The sequence below is a fragment of the Sinocyclocheilus rhinocerous genome, unplaced genomic scaffold (genome assembly GCF_001515625.1).
Source record: "Sinocyclocheilus rhinocerous isolate Xijiao unplaced genomic scaffold, SAMN03320098_v1.1 scaffold4043, whole genome shotgun sequence".
Classification (NCBI taxonomy): Eukaryota; Metazoa; Chordata; class Actinopteri; order Cypriniformes; family Cyprinidae; genus Sinocyclocheilus; species Sinocyclocheilus rhinocerous.
This window is the reverse complement of record NW_015654500.1, coordinates 200,319-222,692: the sequence shown is the minus strand read 5'-3', so window position 1 is coordinate 222,692 and position 22,374 is coordinate 200,319. Positions and strand designations below refer to the sequence as shown.

The following is a 22,374-nucleotide window of genomic DNA, read 5'->3' as shown; positions in this document are numbered from 1 at the left end:
GTATAGCGTGCGTAATTATACTGAAACATAAATATATAACCAGTTTACCTGATTCAATGTGATGGCTGAGCCTGTTTCTGAGATAACAACATGCCAATCCGTGGTTGGATTTCCGACACGGCTAATCGGAAATCATTTTACACCGTCAATAAGGTCTGCCATCTAGTGGTAGGGAATACAAATGAGATATTACACCATATTAGGAACTACAGTCTATTTGATTAAGTATGACGTCTTGTCGCAATTTTGCGACTTTGGCGCTAAGAGGGTTAACTGAATTAACTAATGCTCGCGCCACCCTTGACAGGTGAAAACCCCTGGCCTAGTGGGCAGTGCACTGACTTATAACGCCGTTGAGTTGTGGGCGTCCCGAGTTCGAATCCCGGACGTTTGAATCCCGATCCCACTTCCCTCTCTCTCCCACCTTGTTTCCTGTCTACTCTACACTATGTTATCCTAATAGGCCTAAACGGCAAAATGGCAATAACAAAAGAATGATATGTGTATGAATTGTGAGTCTGAACTATCCGTTTTATAATATTATCTTTACTGATATTAGCTCTACAAACTGGTTTACTTCCAAAAGTATGTGAAAAAAATCTGTAAAATAGTTATGTTTAATAATAATAATAATAATAATAATATATTTAATAAATATTTACATTTAATTTTTATATTTCAATGTTTATTATTATTATTATTATTATTATTATGCTAAAGTACCTTTTATGTCATTTCATTTCAATTTTGTTTACACAATTTAGAAATAGAAATTCAATAAAGTAAATCACAAGTATTAATATTAATCATCATCATAATCATAGTCATCATTATCAATTGTTTACGAAATAGTAATAAATAGTTTGATGATGATGATGATGATGATGATAAGACATAAAAGTAATACATAGTTTGATAATGATTATTATTAGTATTATATTGGGATAAAGTACCTTTTGATTTGAAGTATTTTAATCTAAATTTAATATTTTACATAATTTAATTAAATATGATTTCAAGTAAATACGTATATTATTATTATTATTATTATTACTTAAAACATTAAACAAACAAATAAGTAAATACGTAAGTAAATAAATAAATAAATAAATACCTTCCTTGTTTAAAAAATCATCAGTGAAAGATTTTTTGTCATACTTTCATTACATGGTCACTAAAGTCTAAAGAACTGATAAAAGGTCAATAAAATGACCTTTTAGAATCCCCTCCAAACAAATAGTTCAAATAATTTGTTGACCTATGCAAAGATATTCAGCTATTTGTACTATCTTAAAATGATCACGCGTCCTAGAGGAGGCTCTTGGTTGAATTTTTCATAGGAGTGAATAAATCATCCTTATCTGATGTCGAGTCATCTATACATCTGTGACGTGAGAAACTCTTTGGTCTCTTGGTAAACATTCATTTGTATGCAGTGCTGAGTTGTGCATGCTGTTGGGGCCAGTTTGTCGCTTTCCGACCACGAGGACCGTTTCTGTGCCAGAATCCTCGTGCGGAGTGCTGCGGATGACCTCCCCCTCTCTTATTCCGCTGTCAGTATGTGTTAGTATAAAGAGAAATATCATACTGCGGCCCATTCATTCAGCTCTTGCTCACAGTGCCTCGGTTTAATTGCGCTGTTGTTACTGCAAGCATTCAGTGCTGGCACAATATTTTGCAGAATAGAAAAATAATGGGTATGAGTGGATCGATTAAATCTTAAACGGCCTTGACTTTTGATTTCATTTACGTCAGATAGTAGATTCTGGTTTAAAACTGCTCTGTTCTTGCCCCCCACCCCCACCAGAAAACTCTTTTTCACGGATTATGGGACGGTAGCCAAGGTGGAACGCTGCAATATGGACGGCACCAACCGAACCAGGATAGTAGAGTATAAAACTGAACAGCCGACCGCCGTGACATTGGACTTGGTGAAGAAGCTCGTCTACTGGGCAGACGCTTATCTGGATTTTATCGAAGTTGTGGATTACAATGGCAAGAACAGACACACAATCATCCAAGGAAGCTCGGTAAGATGTGCTCAATCTTGGTTTCTTCTTCTTGAACCCATGATCTTTATGAGAAAAAAGACCAAAGCTACTTACGAAATTGCATACCTGTGTAGTAGGTACTACATTTAGTTTGAAAAAGTATGTAGTATGAAGCATGTAAAAATACTTAGTCTGAAAATAGGTAGTATGAATGAAATTCGAACATACTATGTTTGCCATGTTGTCACCATCAAGTGACCTACCAGTTACATTGCTTCACTGCCATTTACTCCTCTCCCATGGCTTCATTGGATAGTAGAGTGTCCATTGAATGCGCAATCTAGAATCTCTGCAGAAGTAGTAGGTCATCTGGGTAATTTTCATCTACATTTTTTTAAATATTAGTTTTCACATTTCTGACATACTACACTTGGCATACTTTTTTCAAATACTATCATTTTGAACACACTACTTTTTTGGCCCACTGTTTTTTGAAAACTATGAACATTGGCATACTGTTAATATTGGCATGCATACTACTTTTTTGGCTTACATTTTGTTTTAATAATATGAATTCGGCCATACTTTTTTTTGGCATACTATTTTTTCATTACTATGAATTCGGACATGCTGTTCTTTTGGCGTGCAAGGCGAATTCAGACTTACTGTACTCGGCTTACTGTTTTTCAAATACTGTGAATTCAGACATACTACTTTTTTGGCACACTGTTTTTGGAAAACTACGAATATTGGCATACAGTTAATATTGACGTACATACTACTCTTTTGTCTTACTTTTTTAAGTAACGAATTCGGACATACTACCTTTTTGGTGTACTATGTTTTTGAATACTATGAATTTGGACTTGCTGCTCTTTTGGGGTACTAGGTAAATTCGGACTATAGCCTACTTTGCATGATCTTTTTTTTTCTTTTTTCAAATACTATGAATTTGGACATACAACTTTTTTGGCACACTGTTTTTCAAAAACTATGAATTTTGGCGTACATTTTTCTCTTTTGGCTTACTTTTTTATAACGAATTCGGAAACTACTTTTTTGGCATACTACTTTTGAATACTATGAGTTTGGACTACTTTTTTTGTGTTTTTTTTTTTTCTTTTGAATAATCGTAATTTGGACATACAATTTTTCAAATACTGTGAATTCGGACACACTATACTTAAGCTTTTACATACTACTTTTTTGGCATACTATTTTTCAAATACTATAAATTCAAACATACTGCTTTTATGGCACACTGTTTTTCGCAAACTATGAATATTGGCTTACTGTTAATATTGCCGTACATACTACTGTTTTGGCATACTGTTTTTCACATAATTCGGACATACTAAACTTTTTGTGTGCTGAGTTTTGCATAACATATAGCATGGAATTAGGCATATTCTGACACAACACAAGATGTGTTGCCGTTTGCATGTGAATCCCCAACTACAGTAGGTGGTGAACATCTTGTTTATGCTGGTCCAGACCAGCATATGAAAGTCTAGACCGGCAAAGATTGGTGACCTCTATTCATCTAAACTATCTAAAAGAAGTTATTGCGTATATTTTACCCAGCTGCCTTAATAGTCAGCAGTAAAGCTGTGATAAATTATGCTCCTTTGAATAACTCTTAAAGCAGTTTATTTTGAAGGCTATAAAGTTTGGCCTCTCTCCCTCACTCCCCGAACAGGCCCAAAAGTATGGTGATACAAAATTCATAGCTTCATAAATTCAGTATAAATTTCATCCATAGTTCATAGTACGGGCCAAGGGCACTGTCAAACCTGTGCATTTTTCTCAAAAACAGTAGATAATTCATCCACAGTTGTTTATCAGCCTTATGAGACATCTGGTGTTAACTAATACCCTGATGCAATATTTAAGTAAAGAGTTTTACAAATTCCTTCTATCCTTTTTGGAAAGTGCCTGTGTGCAGGTGTTCATGGTTTACATGATTTGTGTGTATATATACAGTATATATATATATTTATTATTTTTTTTTACGTTTTTCATGCTAAGTATCAACATCCAGTCAATGTACTGCTTAGTTTAAGTGTTCAAAGTTTTCACAGTGGTTTTACTGACAAAAGTTCCTATGTTGTTTTGAATTTGAATGCAGTAGTGGTGAACGTGAATTCAACAATCTTTGTTAGTAAAACAAAACTTTCCTGTCAACTGTATCCGTAACCCCCAATTTAGTCTCTCACAGTGAAACCTTTGATTGATCAACGTTAGTTCTGGTTCACATTGCATCTTATTCTAAGCTCAAAATAACATTTCAAGTTTATGATACTATGCAAAAAAGTCAAACCAAATTTTTGTAACATTTTGAAAAAAATGTGTGTACTTTGGTATGTTACAAAATATTTATATTTCAGGCTTTGTGGTACTCTCATGAATGGTGACAGACTGACACGGAAGAGAAAAAATCAATGAATGAAGTAGTTATTTTTTTGTTTATTCTCATGGCTTCATAAAATAAAAATATTAAAAGATTGAACCACTGATATCACATGGACTATGTCCTTACTACCTTTCTGGGTCTGGAACGTTTCAGTTCTGTTACTGTCTATGCAGGGTCAGAAAGCTCTCAAATTTCATCAGAAATATCTTAATTTGTCTTCCAAAGATGAACAAAGGTCTTACGGGTTTGGAACGACATGAGAGTGCGTGTATGGCAGAATTTTTATTTTTGGGTGAACTATCCCTTTTTTTAAAATCTGAAAAAAAAGTTAATGTATCATGAAAAAGAAAAATATTCCACAAACATATTAAGCAGCACAACTACTTTCAACATTGATAATAATAGAAAATGTTTCTTAAACAGCAAATCAGCAGATTTGATTTCTTAAAGATCATGTGACACTGAAGACTGGAGTAATGATGCTGAAAATTCAGCTTTGCATCACAGAAATACAATATATTCAAATAGAAAATACCTCTTTTAAATTGTAATAATATTTCACAATATTACATTTTTACTGTATTTTTAAGTAAATAAATGCAGTGGACATAAAGAAACTGTTCAAAAACAAATTTTATCAACTCCAAACTTTTGAATGGTAGTCACCACAAAGTAAATATTTTAAATATTTTATGCTACTAACCTGGCAAACAGTGTCAAATCCAGTAAGATTTTCTTGTCTGTAAAATAGTTCCAGAATCAACATCCTACTTGTGAAATCACAGGGAGCATGCACCCAAACTGTGGCCGTTTATGTAAATTTGTCACATGGATGCAGCATTAGGACTTGTTTTCCTTGACACTTTTGAAACCCTCTCATTGTCCCCAGCCAGATCCGTTAGCCTAGTTGAGCATCGAGTTGTTTTGACCTTGCAGAGTCCTGGCTTCCCACTACAACTCTTTTGTGTGCTTTTTTTATTGATTTGTTCATCCATTTCCTGTGAGGCTCAGCTGTAGCATATTCCCTGGGACTCTATCGAAGGCTATATTGGTGCATTTTTCTCAAAGCCGGCACTGAAAGATAACCTGAAATGAACTCCGCTACCTCTTACTCATTTGTGTTTACCGTCAGTCTTTCTCCTTTTTTTTTCTCCTGAAATCAAAGCCTCGACGCTACCCGCCGGTAATTTGTAGCACAGATGTGACATCAAAGATCCCTGCATATTTCAACTCGTGTCTGTCAGGGCTGCTGTTTATTCACCGAATGTTACATCGGCTCTATAGCTGGATGGATTAAAGAAGCAAATTTAAGCAGACGTATTTGTGTCGTGTTCAGAATTAAGTCAAAGAGGTGCCATGGCCTCTAGATGAGTCTTTCTCTTTCCCCATCCCTGTGTTTCTCTTTCTAGGTGTCGCACCTGTACGGATTTGCACTCTTTGAAGATTACCTGTTTGCGACATGCTCTGAACCCTCCAGAGAGAGCAAGGTGGACATATTTAGGATAAATCGCTTTAACAGCAGTGACACAAACACCATTACCACTTTGGAAAGTGCCAGAGCTGTCCGAGTTTATCACAGATTGGCTCAACCTACAGGTAAACTTGTTGTCGGAGTGTGACTAATGTAATCAGTAATGGCTCAGATTAAAAATAGTGATACACTTTAATGTTTTTGGACTGAATTCTACTTAAATGATCATATTAGATTCAGTTTCTGTAAGGCAAGAAATTAATACATTTCTGCATAAAATATTGTATTTTTATGCATGTTGTTACATTGCAACAATTTATATACAGATATAAATGGTTTCGTGACTGAGGCCTAATACAGACGAAACAAGCCAAAATGGCTCCCAATCTTACTTGCAAACTTGCTAAAAGGAGTCTACGCGTGTGTGTTTTCTTTTGGACGATGAAGATTTTTACCACGATTTCTGTAAAATCTACATTATCTAAGCTGATCAGTGCTAAACCCATTTTACTTCATAGTGAAATATAAAAGTAATTGTCAGGAAAAATGTCATGTTCTTAAGATGTTTTAAGGTGTTTGTATACTTTAATGAACTGACCCATCACAGTTTTTAAGGGTATTGATAGCAACATTTGCCATGCCAAAACATTGAAGAAACATTGGGCTAAATTCAGTATTAGCATTTAGCCATATTGTGAAGTGAATAATGACTGTCAAAATATCATAAAGTTGTAAAAAAAAAATATATATATATATATATAAAACCTGGCAACAGGGGTGCCCAACCTGGTCCTGGTCTAAGGACGAAGTAGACCCGACAGGGGAGAAACGCAAAGACAGGAGCTTAAATGCTAGGGATAATTGGAGAAACACAGGTGGATCACATATGACAATCATACTAAACGAGGACAGGAAAATGACCAAATAAGGACAAACTAGAACAGAAACAGGGGCAAAACACGATACAGACAGTCCAGAATCCTGACAATGCTAAAGCAACAGGGGTGCCCAACCTGGTCCTGGTCTAAGCACAACTGAACCAACTAATTAGGATCTGAAGGAGCACTTGATAATTACAGACAAGTTTGTTTAATCAGGGTTGAAACTGAACTCTGTAGGAAGGTAGATCTCCAGGAACAGAATGCACCCCTGATCTACAACAATACATCCGTTTCACTTTAAATACTTTTCAGCTACTATAACTTAAGTCTTTGGGAAAAACTGTTATTATACATCTGAAATGGATGCAGTCACCACATAACTAATGTCTATATTGTCAAAATGTACAGTAGTCAAAGGGATTTCAAATCAATGGATTTATTAAATACAAAATAGAAAACATTAAATTCAGGTTAATACAGCTACATATAGCCAAAAATGTAAATACACAAAAGTACAAAAAAAAGCAAACAAAGCAATGTAAAATTGTAGGATTTCGTCATGTGAAAGATGATGTGTGCGAAAGTCTTATCTGTAGTGCATCAATTTCCAAACACTGTCCGTAGCTGAAGTTGGCTGATAGCAAATTAATAATCCAACCTCTTGTAATGAAAACACGCCACAGCTCTCAAACACCAGACTCTTCCTAACCTCCCAACCAGGACACAGCACAATGTGTTCAGCAGGTGAGCCATGCTGGCTACTGCTGCTTGCTATTGCTAACTCCCTCTACCACATGGGTTTACTTAAGGAAACCTAACACACCCTAGCATCCCTAGTGGTAAGGAAGAAAACTGCCCACAAATTTCTTATTAACAGGCTCATGTCTGGCCCACACTGGGCCATCATGGGATTAATGTGGGCAGTCCCATAGTGTGGGCTGCTCACAGAGAGCCTGCAGTGAGCCCAAAGCTGTGGGCATCGCCTGGGCAAACCCGCACTGGGCCTGTTTAGGTATGGTGTGGGATGGCCCTAGCCCACTGTACCCGCAAAAAACCAGCATAGGCCCCGCAAGGACATGTTTGCAGGATATATATACACACACACAGTAGTCAACATTTGAAGTGGATCTAAAAAGTTCATCAAAGTTGTCCTAAGACAAGAACACATTTAAATCATTTGTTAATTTTTTTTCCTCATTAATGTACACATAGCACCCCATATTGACAGAAAAACACAGATTTGTTGACATTTTTGCAGATTTATTCAAAAAGAAAAACTGAAATATCACATGGTCTTAAGTATTCAGACCCTTTGCTGTGACTCTCATATATTTAACTCAGGTGCTGTCCATTTCTTCTGATCATCCTTGAGATGGTTCTACACCTTCATTTGAGTCCAGCTGTGTTTGATTATACTGATTGGACTTGATTAGGAAAGCCACACACCTGTCTATATAAGACCTTACAGCTCACAGTGCATGTCAGAGCAAATGAGAATCATGAGGTCAAAGGAACTGCCTGAAGAGCTCAGAGACAGAATTGTGGCAAGGCACAGATCTGGCCAAGGTTACAGAAAAATTTCTGCTGCACTTAAGGTTCCTAAGAGCACGGTGGCCTCCATAATCCTTAAATGGAAGACGTTTGGGACGACCAGAACCCTTCCTAGAGCTGGCCGTCCGGCCAAACTGAGCTATTGGGGGAGAAGAGCCTTGGTGAGAGAGGTAAAGAAGAACCCAAAGATCACTGTGGCTGAGCTCCAGAGATGCAGTCGGGGGATGGGAGAAAGTTGTAGAAAGTCAACCATCACTGCAGCCCTCCACCAGTTGGGGCTTTATGGCAGAGTGGCCCGACGGAAGCCTCTCCTCAGTGCAAGACACATGAAAGCCCGCATGGAGTTTGCTAAAAAACACCTGAAGGACTCCAAGATGGTGAGAAATAAGATTCTCTGGTCTGATGAGACCAAGATAGAACTTTTTGGCCTTAATTCTAAGCGGTATGTGTGGAGAAAACCAGGCACTGCTCATCACCTGTCCCAACAGTGAAGCATGGTGGTGGCATCATCATGCTGTGGGGGTGTTTTTCAGCTGCAGGGACAGGACGACTGGTTGCAATTGAGGGAAAGATGAATGCGGCCAAGTACAGGGATATTCTGGACGAAAACCTTCTCCAGAGTGTTCAGGACCTCAGACTGGGCCGAAGGTTTACCTTCCAACAAGACAATGACCCTAAGCACACAGCTAAAATAACGAAGGAGTGGCTTCACAACAACTCTGTGACTGTTCTTGAATGGCCCAGCCAGAGCCCTGACTTAAAGCCAATTGAGCATCTCTGGAGAGACCTAAAAATGGCTGTCCACCAACGTATACCTTCCAACCTGACAGAACTGGAGAGGATCTGCAAGGAGGAATGGCAGAGGGTCCCCAAATCCAGGTGTGAAAAACTTGTTGCATCTTTCCCAAAAAGACTCATGGCTGTATTAGATCAGAAGGGTGCTTCTACTAAATACTGAGCAATGGGTCTGAATACTTAGGACCATGTGATATTTCAGTTTTTCTTTTTTAATAAATCTGCAAAAATGTCAACAATTCTGTGTTTTTCTGTCAATATGGGGTGCTGTGTGTACATTAATGAGGAAAAAAAATTAACTTAAATGATTTTAGCAAATGGCTGCAATATAACAAAGAGTGAAAAATTTAAGGGTGTCTGAATACTTTCCGTACCCACTGTATATATATTCCACTCCGCGCTCTCACCGTCCACGGCTTTCTCCCTCGCGATGGGCGTTGCAGCCGGCTCAGGCACCTGGTCTGACGGCTTGGGCTCTACTTCTGGGGCGATCCTCCGCTCAGTTGCTCGGCATTGCGCTGGGTCGTAGATCGCGGCGGGAATTGGCTCTCCGTCATCGGTGGGCTCGGGCTTTAGCTCCGCACAGCGGGGAGATGGTGGGCTGGGCTCTGGTTCAAGAGTGGATCTGGCGAGATCATCCTCGGGAGTGACGGTGAGAGGCGATCCGTTTCTCGCCAGAATCCACTCCACAAACGCGGCAAAATCCACTCGAGGACCATCTTCGGACTACGGCGCTCTGCACGCGGTGTTTAAACTTGCGTCGTAGAACGCGCAGAGCGCGTCGTCGCTGGTGGTGTTAGCTAGCAGCTGGAACAGTCTAGTATTGTCCTCGAGCGATCGCTCCCCCTGCTCTAGCAGGAGGAGGAACTCCAGGCGGACGAGGGGATCCATAAGGGCACACAACGGTCTGGTCTTCTGTCACACTTACACTGTCGGAAGGACGAGAGAAACGTGGAGTACAATCAACAGTCTTTTAATCATCAAAAGACAGAGGTAATCCAATACAGGAACGAGATGCTGACACATGTAAAGACGAAGTAGACCCGACAGGGGAGAAACGCAAAGACAGGAGCTTAAATGCTAGGGATAATTGGAGAAACACAGGTGGATCACATATGACAATCATACTAAACGAGGACAGGAAAATGACCAAATAAGGACAAACTAGAACAGAAACAGGGGCAAAACACGATACAGACAGTCCAGAATCCTGACAATGCTAAAAGTGACTAATGAATTTGTGTCAAAATATCCTAGAGTTTAGTGAGATGTATGATCTTTGACATCAACCAAAATATGAAAAACATTTTCTCCTCCATGTTTAAAGATTTTATGCCTATGTTTTGCTTTCCTAACTATACACAATTAGCCTTTTATTATTTAGCCTTTTGTTATGTAGTATTGTTTTCCCCTGCTCTGTGTGAAACACCATTCTAATAATTTTATCCTCCTAAAACATTGAAGAAACACTGCGCTAGATCTTGTATTACCATTTCGCTGTGCAAAGTGACTAATGAAGTTGTCAAAATATCACAAAGATCATTTCACATTTTATTGTGCTGTTGTATGTACAGTAGCATTGTTTTTTCCTGCTCTGCGTGAAACACCATTCTAAATAATGCACTATTTATCAGATGTTTCAGCTGTATACATTTGTTTACTATGAAAAATTATAAACCGTTTAGGGTGTGACTGAAGTGATATTTTCAGTGTTATTTCAGTGCTATTTTCCAATGCTAGCTATACGATACTGACCTTTCTCTTACTCCAGTCAGGACTCACGCATGCAGCCCTGATACACACGGACGAAAGGGTGGATGCTCGCATATCTGTCTCCTGAGCCACAACTACAAATCACGTATGTGCCGCTGCCGGACCGGCCACGTCCTTGCCAGCGACGGGAAGTCATGCAAAAGTGAGGGTCACAAAAAACCAATCTCTCTTTTCTGTCTCTTCCTCCTGTAGCTCCCAGGTGTCTGATTAGCTCTGGGAGGCGGGTCTCTCATGTAAATGGGTTTAGGGGTATTCCCAATGGATGAGGTGCTGCTATCTGAAACCGTATATCAGATGGATGGCCCTCGTGGGTTTGTCAAAATGGAAATTTATGACCAAATTTGTGGAGCCGCAAGACGCTGAAAAATGGACACGTTTCTGTGATTAATAGTCGACGTTCAGCACATTAGGGCGGATTACATGGGAAATTTATATGTTTTGTCTCTTCACATCAGGATCATTGACTATCTAAGAATATGTGTGTGTGTTTGTGTGTGTAGGAAGACAGAAGATCTTAAAAGGAGTTTTTCTCAAAGTTCAGATGGTGAACTACTTATATGCAGTATATATTGCCTACAGTTTTATTTAGTGTACGAATTATGCTTAAGTTATACCTCGCGTCATAAAAATCAGTAGCCTTCACTTCGTAAATTTGCCATAGGAAAACTCTGGAGATTTGCATTATTTTCTATATCAGTCAACCAAATGTACAAAAAAATTCAGACTCTGGTGTAAGCATGCCCAAAATGATAATAATTTGTAAAATATTGTGAAATCGTAAGAAGAACATATAACCTAAACTAACTTAACCCTAACAATAGATCTAAACCCTTAACTATAAAAGCCTGTTTCTGCCACGTATTAAAAAAAAAAAAATAATAATAATAAGTAATTATGACTTTATCTCACAGTTAATTTATGACTTTGTTTCCCTATATTTAAAAAAAAAGAAAAAAAGTCAGAACTTAAAGATATAAACTCAGAATTTCATGCTGACTTTTTAAATTTGTATCTTGCCTTTTTTGTTCCATCACGGAATTAAAGATTAAAAAAGGTAATAGCGACTTTTTTCTCACAATTCTGACTTTTCTTACAGTTGCGAGTTTATATCTCACCATTCTATGAATGACTGTTTCCACCACTGAATAAAAAAGAAAAAAAGATAATTGTGACTTTTTATCTCACAATTCTGACTTTTTTCTCACAATTGTGAGTTTACATTTCGCATTAGAATTGTGAGATTTGAACTCGCAATTCTGAAAAATAAAGTCAGAACTGAGAGATATAAACTCATAATTCTGACTTTTTTTCCTCAGAATTGTAAGTTTATATCTCACAATTCTGAGAACATGTCAGTCTTATTTCCCCCTCAGAATTGGACTTTATGTGGACTTTATGACAGAATTGGCAATTGTGTTTATATCCTGCAATTCTGAGAAAAAAAGTCAAAATTGCAGTATGTAAACTCACAATTGCAAGAAAAAAAGTCAGAATTGTGAGATAAAAAGTCCCAATTATCTTTTTTATTTTTTATTCAGTGGTGGAAACGGGCTTCCATACAATTCTGAGTTTTTACCACAGTTCTTTTTCCCCTCAGAATTGCAAGAAAAAAGTCCGAATTGTGAGCTAAAAAATTGCAGTTGCATTTTTTTTTTGTTCTGTGGCAGAAAAAGCCTTTCATGCTTGACCCTAACCATGATTGCTACTTAAAGTTGTATCTTTTTGTATAAACTGATATTACAATTTGTCACCTTGTCTGAATTATTACAAGTTGTCAAGAGTGTGTTGGCGTGTCATTGGGTGACTTCCCACATTTACATCCATTGATACTATTAATCACTGCGATGTGTCATCCAGCTCTCAGAAATCATATATAATGATGTGCATCAAATGGGGGCATAAATGGTCTATTTTATAGTTGTTTAAAATGTGGCTCCTCCAATTGAGTTTTTTGTTTTTATCTCAAGTGTTACTCAATGTGAAGCTGTTTTTGAACTGAAGCCAGACTCGTCATTCATTCGTTATGAATGAGTTGAAGTACCATTCATTTGTAAATTATTTGATTCAGTGGATTATACAAGAACAGGACATGGTTATTTAAAGCAGTTCACACAAAAATTAAATTCCTGTCTCTCTTTGCCTCATGGAAGTCAATAACATTGTGCGTCATTCATTCTCACATCTTGCGAACAAACTTTATGAAATAAAACTTGAGAGCAATGGAATGGCATATGCTCGAGAGTCAATAATGGCTCAAATTCCTCTCACAAAGGAATCGTTTGGCCTCAGAATCAAAGTTCAAAAGCACACAATTGTTCTTGTTGGGTTCCTCTATCCCTTCATCCTGGTTTCTTCCTCTTGTCTCTTTGGATCTCACTGGATCTCGGACCTAATAATAATTACAATCATCCTCTCCACTGCAGCCTGTAAGTAATGACTTTCGAAAACATTGTGCTTCATATGAACGTGTCCCTCTCTTTGCTGCCCCCACTTAGGACCCTGTTTGTCCCCAGTTACTTCTACACACACACACACACTCAGATACAATTACAAACACAATGTAACTGTTATGCACCAAAAGATGATTGATTCTATAGAATCGAATCAGTGGAACTAATTCTGGTTTTAATTAAGCTAATGCAATTAGCTTGAGCCTCTCGCTTTGGATACATTTTTGTCAAAGGCTTTAATTTGCAGAACTGAATTGAAAACGGACGCTAATTATGTCAATTAATTAAGCTCTGACAGTACTTTGGCAGAAGGCTTATTACGTTACGCCACTGCGTTTGTTTACTTTGGGTTATCGTGTATTCGCAGAACCAAAGAATGAGCTGTTCCTGTTTTACGGAAAAGGACGGCCCGGGGTTATCAGAGGTCTGGATATGAATATCAAGTCTGGAGATGAACATTTGATTCAAATCGAAGGGCTCGTGAGTCCCAGAGCGTTGGATTTCCATGCAGAGAGTAGCTACATCTACTTTGCCGACACCACGAGCTTCCTAATTGGACGACAGAAGATTGACGGAACCGCTCGGGAAACGATCCTTAAGGACGGTATGTTTACTGTGACTTCTCAGAGATTAATGTTGGCTTTTGTGTAATTCTGTTGAGCCGTACCGCAGTTTTATTGCGTAAAAAGCTCTTAAATATTCTCTAACAAACTCATTTTCGCTTTAGCTCGGTGATGAATCATCTGTGCAACCATGCGGCGTGGTACGGTAGAATCAGGCCACCTGTACTTGAGCAATTCTGTTGCCGTTGTTTTCCAAATGGGAAGTTATTTATCATACATTTTGTGCAATTCAGTCGTCGGGGAAGCTCGCCGGTCGATACCGCATAATTTCACTGGGAAGAATTAGAGGAGGACAGTGATTAATTGAGCTGTCTTTGATGTTATCAAGCTAAAAGAACAACATTTTCTCAATTTCTTTTTTCTTTCTCCAGAGCTGGATAATGTTGAGGGTATTTCGTTGGACTGGATAGGTAATAACCTGTTCTGGACAAATGACGGTTATAGAAAGACCATCAGCGTGGCCGGGCTGGACCGGCCCTCGCAGACCAGGAGAACGCTTTTAGAAGGCAATATGTCTCATCCCAGGGCCATTGTTGTGGATCCTCTAAATGGGTAAGCCTATGATACCTTTCCTGCTTACAGAAGCATTTAAAAGATTCTTCTGCAGGGATTTCAGTCTGTTAAAGCCTTGGACGAAATCCAGCCATTTAGAGCACACTGGGGGCGGGATGTTTGCCCTTTGCGCTTAGAGATTTCATCAAGAAATTTCGACAACCCTGTGCTTCCTCTGGTTTCATTAACAAAAAGCACTGTGGTGGTATTAGATGACAATACCATGGTACTTTAATACATGTTATGGTGCTGCACTACCACTATATTTACATACATTGAACTCCAAGCTATTAATATAATTATGTCTAAAGAAAAAATGGTAATACTATAGTACTTGATATACTGAATCATTACCATTTTCATATACTGTGGTTTGCCTTGGTGCATTTGCAGTGCTGGGTAGATTACTTACAAATTGTAGTCCATTACTGATTACAAATTACATGACAAAAACTGTAATTTGTAACATAATATTGCTTACATACATAATTCTTGATACAGGTAATGTAGTCTGACTACTTATTAATTACTTGTAGATTACTTTTGATTTAACTAATTTATCACATAGACTTGAACAGGATTATTGTGTTCTATGTTTATAAAACAAAACAATAAAAAAAAAACAAAGGGAAAGAAAATATATTCCATTCTTTGTCATCAACATGATGAAATGCATTAAACATTACAGTAGAGCAGGGTTTCCCAAACTGTATGTAAGTGGTAGGTTTATTTAGAAAGGGGGGAAAAATTGTGGTGAGTCAATAAATTATGAATAATTTACTGCCATTGTGTGAATAATATGTAATCATGTAATCCATAAAAAGTAACCGTAATCTGATTATGAGCATTTTAAAATGTAATATACTCTAATTACAAGTACTTAATTTTTAGAATCTGATTACGTAATCCAGATTACATGTAATGAGTTACTTCCAGTCACTGTACATTGGCCAAGAAGTCATGGAATGGCATGATAGTATCATGCTACTTTAATGTATTATGCTACTGTCTATTATTACTGTATATACTTTGAATTGCAAGTTAATATGCTACAGTATGTGTCTAAAAATTTTAATACTGTGGTACCTGGTATATGCTAATGTATTTAATGCATACCATGGTAGATATCAAAGAAACCATGGTATTATGATGGTAAATGTCCAGCATAAAAACATACTTTAGTACTTCAAAGACTACCATGGCATTATCATGTTACAGGTCCAAAAACATAATATTACAATGATATGTAAATTATTACTATAGTATGTAGGAAATAATAAACTCAAAACACTGATAATGACAAAAATAACGTCTCAGGTTGCATATGTAACCATGGTTCCTCGAGGGAACGAGACGCTGCGTTGGAGGACGCTTCGGGAACGCCCTTCAGCGTGACCGGCTCTGAACCTCTTGTGTAATCAGTCCAATAGATGGGCGAGACGTCACGGGCGGGTGACGTAATGACCAGGAAGCTATAAAAGCACGTGCGGTGAGACCAGCGTCAGCTTCTAGGAGTGAAGCAAGCGCTGGCAGAGATGCCGAAAGTATGGCCCCGAGACGCAGCGTCTCGTTCCCTCGAGGAACCATGGTTACATACGGCTAAAGCAGCTAGCTCGGTGCCCTGAAGCGGCGGACCGGCAGGGGATGACCGTCCTAGCTGCTCTAGAGACCTCCGTAGAGGTAGCGAGCCTCTTAGTACTGCTACGTTTCCGGGCGGTAACTGAGAGAAGCGCTCGCCGGAGACCGCTGCGCCCTGGAACACCGGCAGGGTTGGCAGACCGATCTCCTGAAGGCACTGAGGAGAGACGGGCACCGTGTAATGCGGTGTACACCGCTCTTCCCCAGAGGGAGCTGGCCCTCAAAAAGTCCTAGGCCTTAGGCGTCAAGACGTTTACGACGAAGACTATCCAGCGAGAATGACGGTCCGCAGAACCGCCCTCCGCTAGAAGCCTTCGGCCTGGGAGCGCCACTCTGAATCTAGACTCTGTGAAGTACGAGAAGTGAGGACCCCAGAATGAGGGGCTGGAACACGGTAGGTTGGGAGTGCTCCCACCCAGCAGCCCCTGCTGACCGCCTCAACCTCCTCAGAGGAAGAGAGGTAAACACGTGCTCTCACTCGAGAAAATTTATTTATTTATTTTTTCCCAAGTGCCCCTGCAGAGCGCTTGCTGAATGACAAAAAGCTGACACTGGTCTCACCGCACGTGCTTTTATAGCTTCCTGGTCATTACGTCACCCACCCGTGACGTCTCGCCCATTGGACTGATTCCCCTGCAGAGCGCTTGCTGAATGACAAAAAGCTGATGCTGGTCTCACTGCACGTGCTTTTATAGCTTCCTGGTCATTACGTCACCCACCCGTGACGTCTCGCCCATCTATTGGACTGATTACACAAGAGGTTCAGAGCCGGTCACGCTGAAGGGCGTTCCCGAAGCGTCCTCCGACATAGCTCGAGTTCCTGAAGAGGAACATAGTATTTTTCAAAGTACCTTGGAATATACCAAATACTATGGTACCTAAATTTCAGAAGCATGGTGTATTTCAAACTATTATAGTATTACCGTCTGAATGCCATCTATATAAAAACAATGTAAAACCATGGCACTTTGATATGTAGCACTGAATAATTATAACACAATTCTGAAGAATACCATGGAATTACCATAGTACACATCCAAGAATTATATGATGGTAAATGTTAAAAGAAAAAGAAAATCTATTACCATAGCTCCAAAAAACATGGTACTATACCATGATTATACTTACATTCCTTAGAGTTACAAAACACTTTTATTCAATAATATTGTTAATTTAAATCTAAGACAGGAAGTAGCAGAAGCAGATGTACTATTGTGTCAAAAGGAGCTAATGCGAACATCCTCATTCGATGTCATTGCTCAGATGGAAAGGCTTAAAGGGAATATGGAGAGACTCCATGACTGCAAATCTCTGCCTTGGCAGAACGGTGAAGCCTGACATAAGAGGTTTAAAAGTTTAAAGGCAGGTTCCAGTTTCTGCTTATATTTTAGTGACTTCTTTCCATGTGCTGTACACTTGACATGTTTATCCTCGTAATGGGTTTCTGGATTGGGTTGTCAGTTTTTAATAGCTTCGGTGTCTTGGAATTTCAGATAATTTAGTTGCAAATAAGACCTGGAGTCTTTGGAATAATTACCAGTAATCAGGTTTAATCTGCAATTAATCTGTGATTGTGTTACTAGAAATTGGTTTAAAATTTCATACAGTCTAAGTTTTTTTTAACTTTGGATCACCGCTTAAGCTTTAGCTGCCAGTATGCTGAATATCAGTACCTATCCCAGCTTAATCTCTCCCCTTTTAAATCCCATTTCCTTCTCTAAAAACTGTCCTTTACCGTGTCTGTCCTTCCGTATCCCATGTACGCATGTCATTTCCTGTCTGTGCTAACATGATAAGATTGAGGATTAGCTGTTATGACTCTAGGCCCTGATCGCATTTGCTCTCCATCTCCATCACTCGCCTGGTTTGCCTGTTCACAGCAGGTGCTGTCACTCAAAGCCCTGTCTCATGAATTATTCAACAGGTCACTGAATATGAGTGGGGGGAGTCAATTCCCTCTGTCATGTTATGTTAGGCTGCGTTCAAATGCACAAGACCGTGTCACAGTGTTAAGTTTATGTTGTGAAATGTGAGTGATTTGAACTTGGAAAAAAAGGACCTTGTACAAGGTGCAGAACAAAACGTTTTGGCTTCCAAATAAATCATGAATTCATAAAAACATCCAATTGTTCAAGCCTATTTTTTAGATGGTTAGGTGTAGATATTGTACTCAATTCTTTTGAATGATTATTTTACAGTGAGCTGTCTTTAAGAAGGCACATTTAAGCAAACCCAGGGCCAGTTGCATAAATATAGCCAGTATGTTACTTTTTGGATTCAAATAAGACAAATCTACCTTTTTGTAACTGACTTTTAAACTCCGCATTCCAAAATCCAATTTGACCAACTTGAACTGGTACAGCCAGCTAGTAACTGGTTTGTTCTTGGTCCAAGATGGTCTACCAGCTTACGACCAGCTTGGAAAAGCTAGAAACCAGCAACAATAATCAAACACACCTGAAAAATCTAACCAAAGTCTTGAAGATTACATGAAGGCATTTTTGATTAGGGTTCGTGCTAAACTTTGTAGGACAGTAGATCTCCAAGGCCAGAGTTTCCCACCCCTGAGACACCAGAACAACGCCTATCTGTATTAAACCATCTAGAGCAGAATGGAAATTCATTCTGGTCTAAGCTGGTCCTCTTCAGCAGGGTGTCATGATCTTAAAGATATAATTTCTCACTTGGTTTCTTAGATGGATGTATTGGACGGACTGGGAGGAGGATGAGTTAATTGACAGCAGAGGAAGGATAGAGAAGGCCTGGATGGATGGATCTCACCGTCAGATCTTCGTCACATCCAACATGCTGTGGCCTAACGGCCTCACTCTGGACCACTCCTCCAGCGTCATGTACTGGTGTGACGCCTACTATGACCACATTGAGAAAATCTACCTCAACGGCAGCCACAGAACGGTTAGTAAATGAGTGAGTTGTTTCTTTAGTTCTCAGACACCTCCGTTTCCTCTCTATGTTCATCTCAACATTTCCCTGTGACTCACAGACCTGATCTACTTTTCACAGGTGGTGTACAGCGGGAAAGAGTTGAATCATCCATTTGGGATTGCGCATTACCAGAATTACATATTCTGGACGGATTACATGAACGCCTCGATATTCCGTCTGGATTTGTCATCCAATGATGTTGCCCTAATGCGGGCTGAAAGACCACCTCTCTTCGGGATTCAGGTGTATGACCCGCAGAGCCAGAAAGGTAAATATGAATATGTATGCTGTAGATTTTAAGCCATAATGAATTCTTGAAATCTTGCCAAGGGCTGCAATGATATAGAAGGACTTTGATGTCTAGCTATTGACTGTCTTCCAGAAACTCTAAGATTTAAATCGCCCGAGTTCTGAGGGGTCTGATTCTTTATATATCATCATCCCATAGCTTTGCCTAGAGGCCAAATCCTGTGTTGGCACACACTTGGCATACCGTACGATATATGGAAATGAAATATATTGGCCCATATGCGTTCACCTTTTAAACAGCTGAACATTCTAGAAACTAATGCCACACCGGAAAGTCCCTGAATTTGAATAAATGCTTTGCAACGGATATTCCCCGAGAAGGATACTTAATGGTAATTTTAACCTTAAGACTTCATGATCCAAGCATTTTTGAGGCCCAGATCAAATAAGCCTAACTTCTCTCATATTTTAAAGGATAATTTGGAGGCATTTGCAGGAAATTTGTATGATTTGTCATTCTGAGGTTCTGGATCCAGATCTCCACTTATGTCTCCAGTGACAAGCAATTGTTCTGAGGAACTGGGCAGTTTTTTGGCGCCTATACTCAGCTTTGTGACATTTTTCTCCATCACCCTGCTGTGCAGAAATGGGTACATCAAAATTTCAGGGGAATTTACAAAGACAGAATTACGCCACTGGTGCTGACTTTTGCACACATTTTCTTTTACTAAACAACTATATTTGGTGGCTTAACTTGTTCTGGATGGGATAAAATGGCTTTGATCAAAACTGTTTTCTTAGTTGTACACGTCATAGGTGCTGTGACCTAGTAAGGTGACAGAGGGTGATGATGAATGTTCATTTTGGTCTACAATTTTTGCTCAAGGTTAATCGCTGTGGCGGTTCCTGTAGAGTTACTCATATGTTGCATCTGGTAGAGATGTCATTCTTAATGACAGCCAGCCAATGGCAGGCCAGGATTGACCCAACTATTTCAGGTAAAGTAGGAATGTGACTAAAAATAGTATTGAAACCTGCGCTTAAATCATTCTCAAACTTCAATGACCCACTAAACAAAAAGACAAACTAAGGTATAGCAACGCTCCAGTTTAAATATCCACAAATGGGTCTCAAAAAGGTATCCAAATGGAACTTCAATGGATAATGAAGGTGTTGGAAACTTTTCCAAGGTGGTCGATGGTTGTAATTCATATGCTGTTGTTCTTAACAAACAGCTTGAAAATCATGTTTACGCTATGCTACTGATGTTGACCAGATGTTCAGTGCATCATTTCGGCACCTGTGATTAAAGCTATTGGCAGCTGTAAGCACCTGTCAGTGTGCAACATAGGGGGTCTGAAACACTGTGGGGGACGGCACTGCCCACTGAAGCACTCAACATTGGATAGTGAATTCACACGCTAAGCTAATGCAGCCAAGTGGAATTGTGCTGAATATATAACAACCTGCTAGTGCATTTAGCTTTTAGTGGAAATGACAAGCCTTTGTTTATTAAATCTAAACTTTACTAAACATGTCTGGCTGTTGTATCATACCTTGTACAACATTTGTATGTAATTTTGGATTTGATAATTAGCATGCACTGTTTAACTCTTTCTTGAGGTGTCACTCAAGCTATGATATAACAATGCTAAGTGCATGTTACAAGCATATCAGATAAGCAAATGGTCTAATGTTCTCTATTTATAATTTTACAAGCTTCACTTAGCTTTGTTCAGGAGTTGAGTTAGAATTGTTGTCGCGTTATGCTACATTAGCTTGCTATGACTCATTTTTTTGCCTGACTTGACAATTGAGAGTGAGCTGTGTATCATTTGCTCAGAACTGTTGTTCTATGAAATGGTCAGTGGTTTCAGTTTACAGTCTCATATTCACATAAAACGTTTAGCGTTTCCCTCAGGAAATGATATAGATGTCTGAACGGTTTTGTCTTTTTCTGTAAATACATTATGGAGCCAAAAAAAGAGACTTTTTTATATATGCTATGTGACTATCAGCTTCTCCTCCTAAAATTACATTAAAATGCAACAATGCCATGCTTATCTATGTACAAATGATTTGTATATATGATAATTTGCACTCATGGTGCATTATGATATTTGAACGACTAAAAGCGAAAAGCACTGTTTGTTCAATTAACGTGATCAGATTTAATCTGCATTAATCTCTGCAGATGATTCAGTGGACACATGTTCCGTAGAGTCCAATTGATGCCATTCTTCACTGGGAGTCTATGCCAGATACTTGCATCATTGATTTTAATGGAGCAAAGATCAATATTCATTGGACAAGAGGCTCTGAGCATGGCATTTCATGTCCTCTCCGGATGCTGGGCTTCACTGGGAGAGCTATTTGCATTGGAAAAAGCATTTCTTTGTTCATTCGGAGTGCTTGGACATGCTGTTAGTTGAAGTCTGTGGTAACGCATTTAGTTTAACGCTCATGATTTTGTTCCTTGCGAGCTTGTGTAGAGTAATAAAACACTACAAAAATATGAGCCGATGTCGTTAACGTAACTTGTTCAAATGATTTTAGTAAATCTAAAGATGGTTCACATAAAAGAACTGGCTCAAGTAAATGATTCACTGATTCACTTGAGTTAAGTGCAGCCACATTTAGTGATGGGCGCTTTTGAAGCACTGCTTTGTGAAGCTTCGAAACCTTTGTGAATAATTGTTTCGAAACAGTGGTTCGGCGCACGTATCAAACTGCCAAATTTAGGGGATTTCAGTAAACGAGGCTTTGTTACATCATAACTGTTTCGCAACATTTCGAAATTTCAATGGTTTGCCGTTGGGTTATGCAAATCATGCGAGTTAATTGAGATAGCCCTACAGTGGCGAGCCATTGAACCAGCGTCTATGGTTTTTACCTGATCTCAGATCACTTTTATCAATTTGTAGACATTTTTATTGAGATATTTGTGTAATTAAAAGGATGAGTAGTAGTTTATAGTCTCTTACTGGCCTGTTTAGATAAGCTATCCATAAAACAAAAACAAACAAACAACCCCCCCCCCC

General features: G+C 38.9%; 1 protein-coding gene across 1 annotated transcript in view; it reads left to right on the top strand.

The window, feature by feature from the left end:
- Positions 1–22,374, top strand: part of LOC107717225 (low-density lipoprotein receptor-related protein 1B-like) — a gene marked incomplete at its 3' end in the record, with an annotated part of 268,070 nt that overhangs the window by 48,885 nt on the left and 196,811 nt on the right. The window contains exons 7-13 of the mRNA XM_016523907.1: positions 1,808–2,030; positions 5,814–6,000; positions 10,874–11,017; positions 13,693–13,929; positions 14,320–14,500; positions 18,835–19,054; positions 19,163–19,352. Of these exons, the coding sequence (XP_016379393.1) occupies positions 1,808–2,030; positions 5,814–6,000; positions 10,874–11,017; positions 13,693–13,929; positions 14,320–14,500; positions 18,835–19,054; positions 19,163–19,352 (1,382 nt within the window). The remainder of the gene's footprint in view (positions 1–1,807; positions 2,031–5,813; positions 6,001–10,873; positions 11,018–13,692; positions 13,930–14,319; positions 14,501–18,834; positions 19,055–19,162; positions 19,353–22,374) is intronic.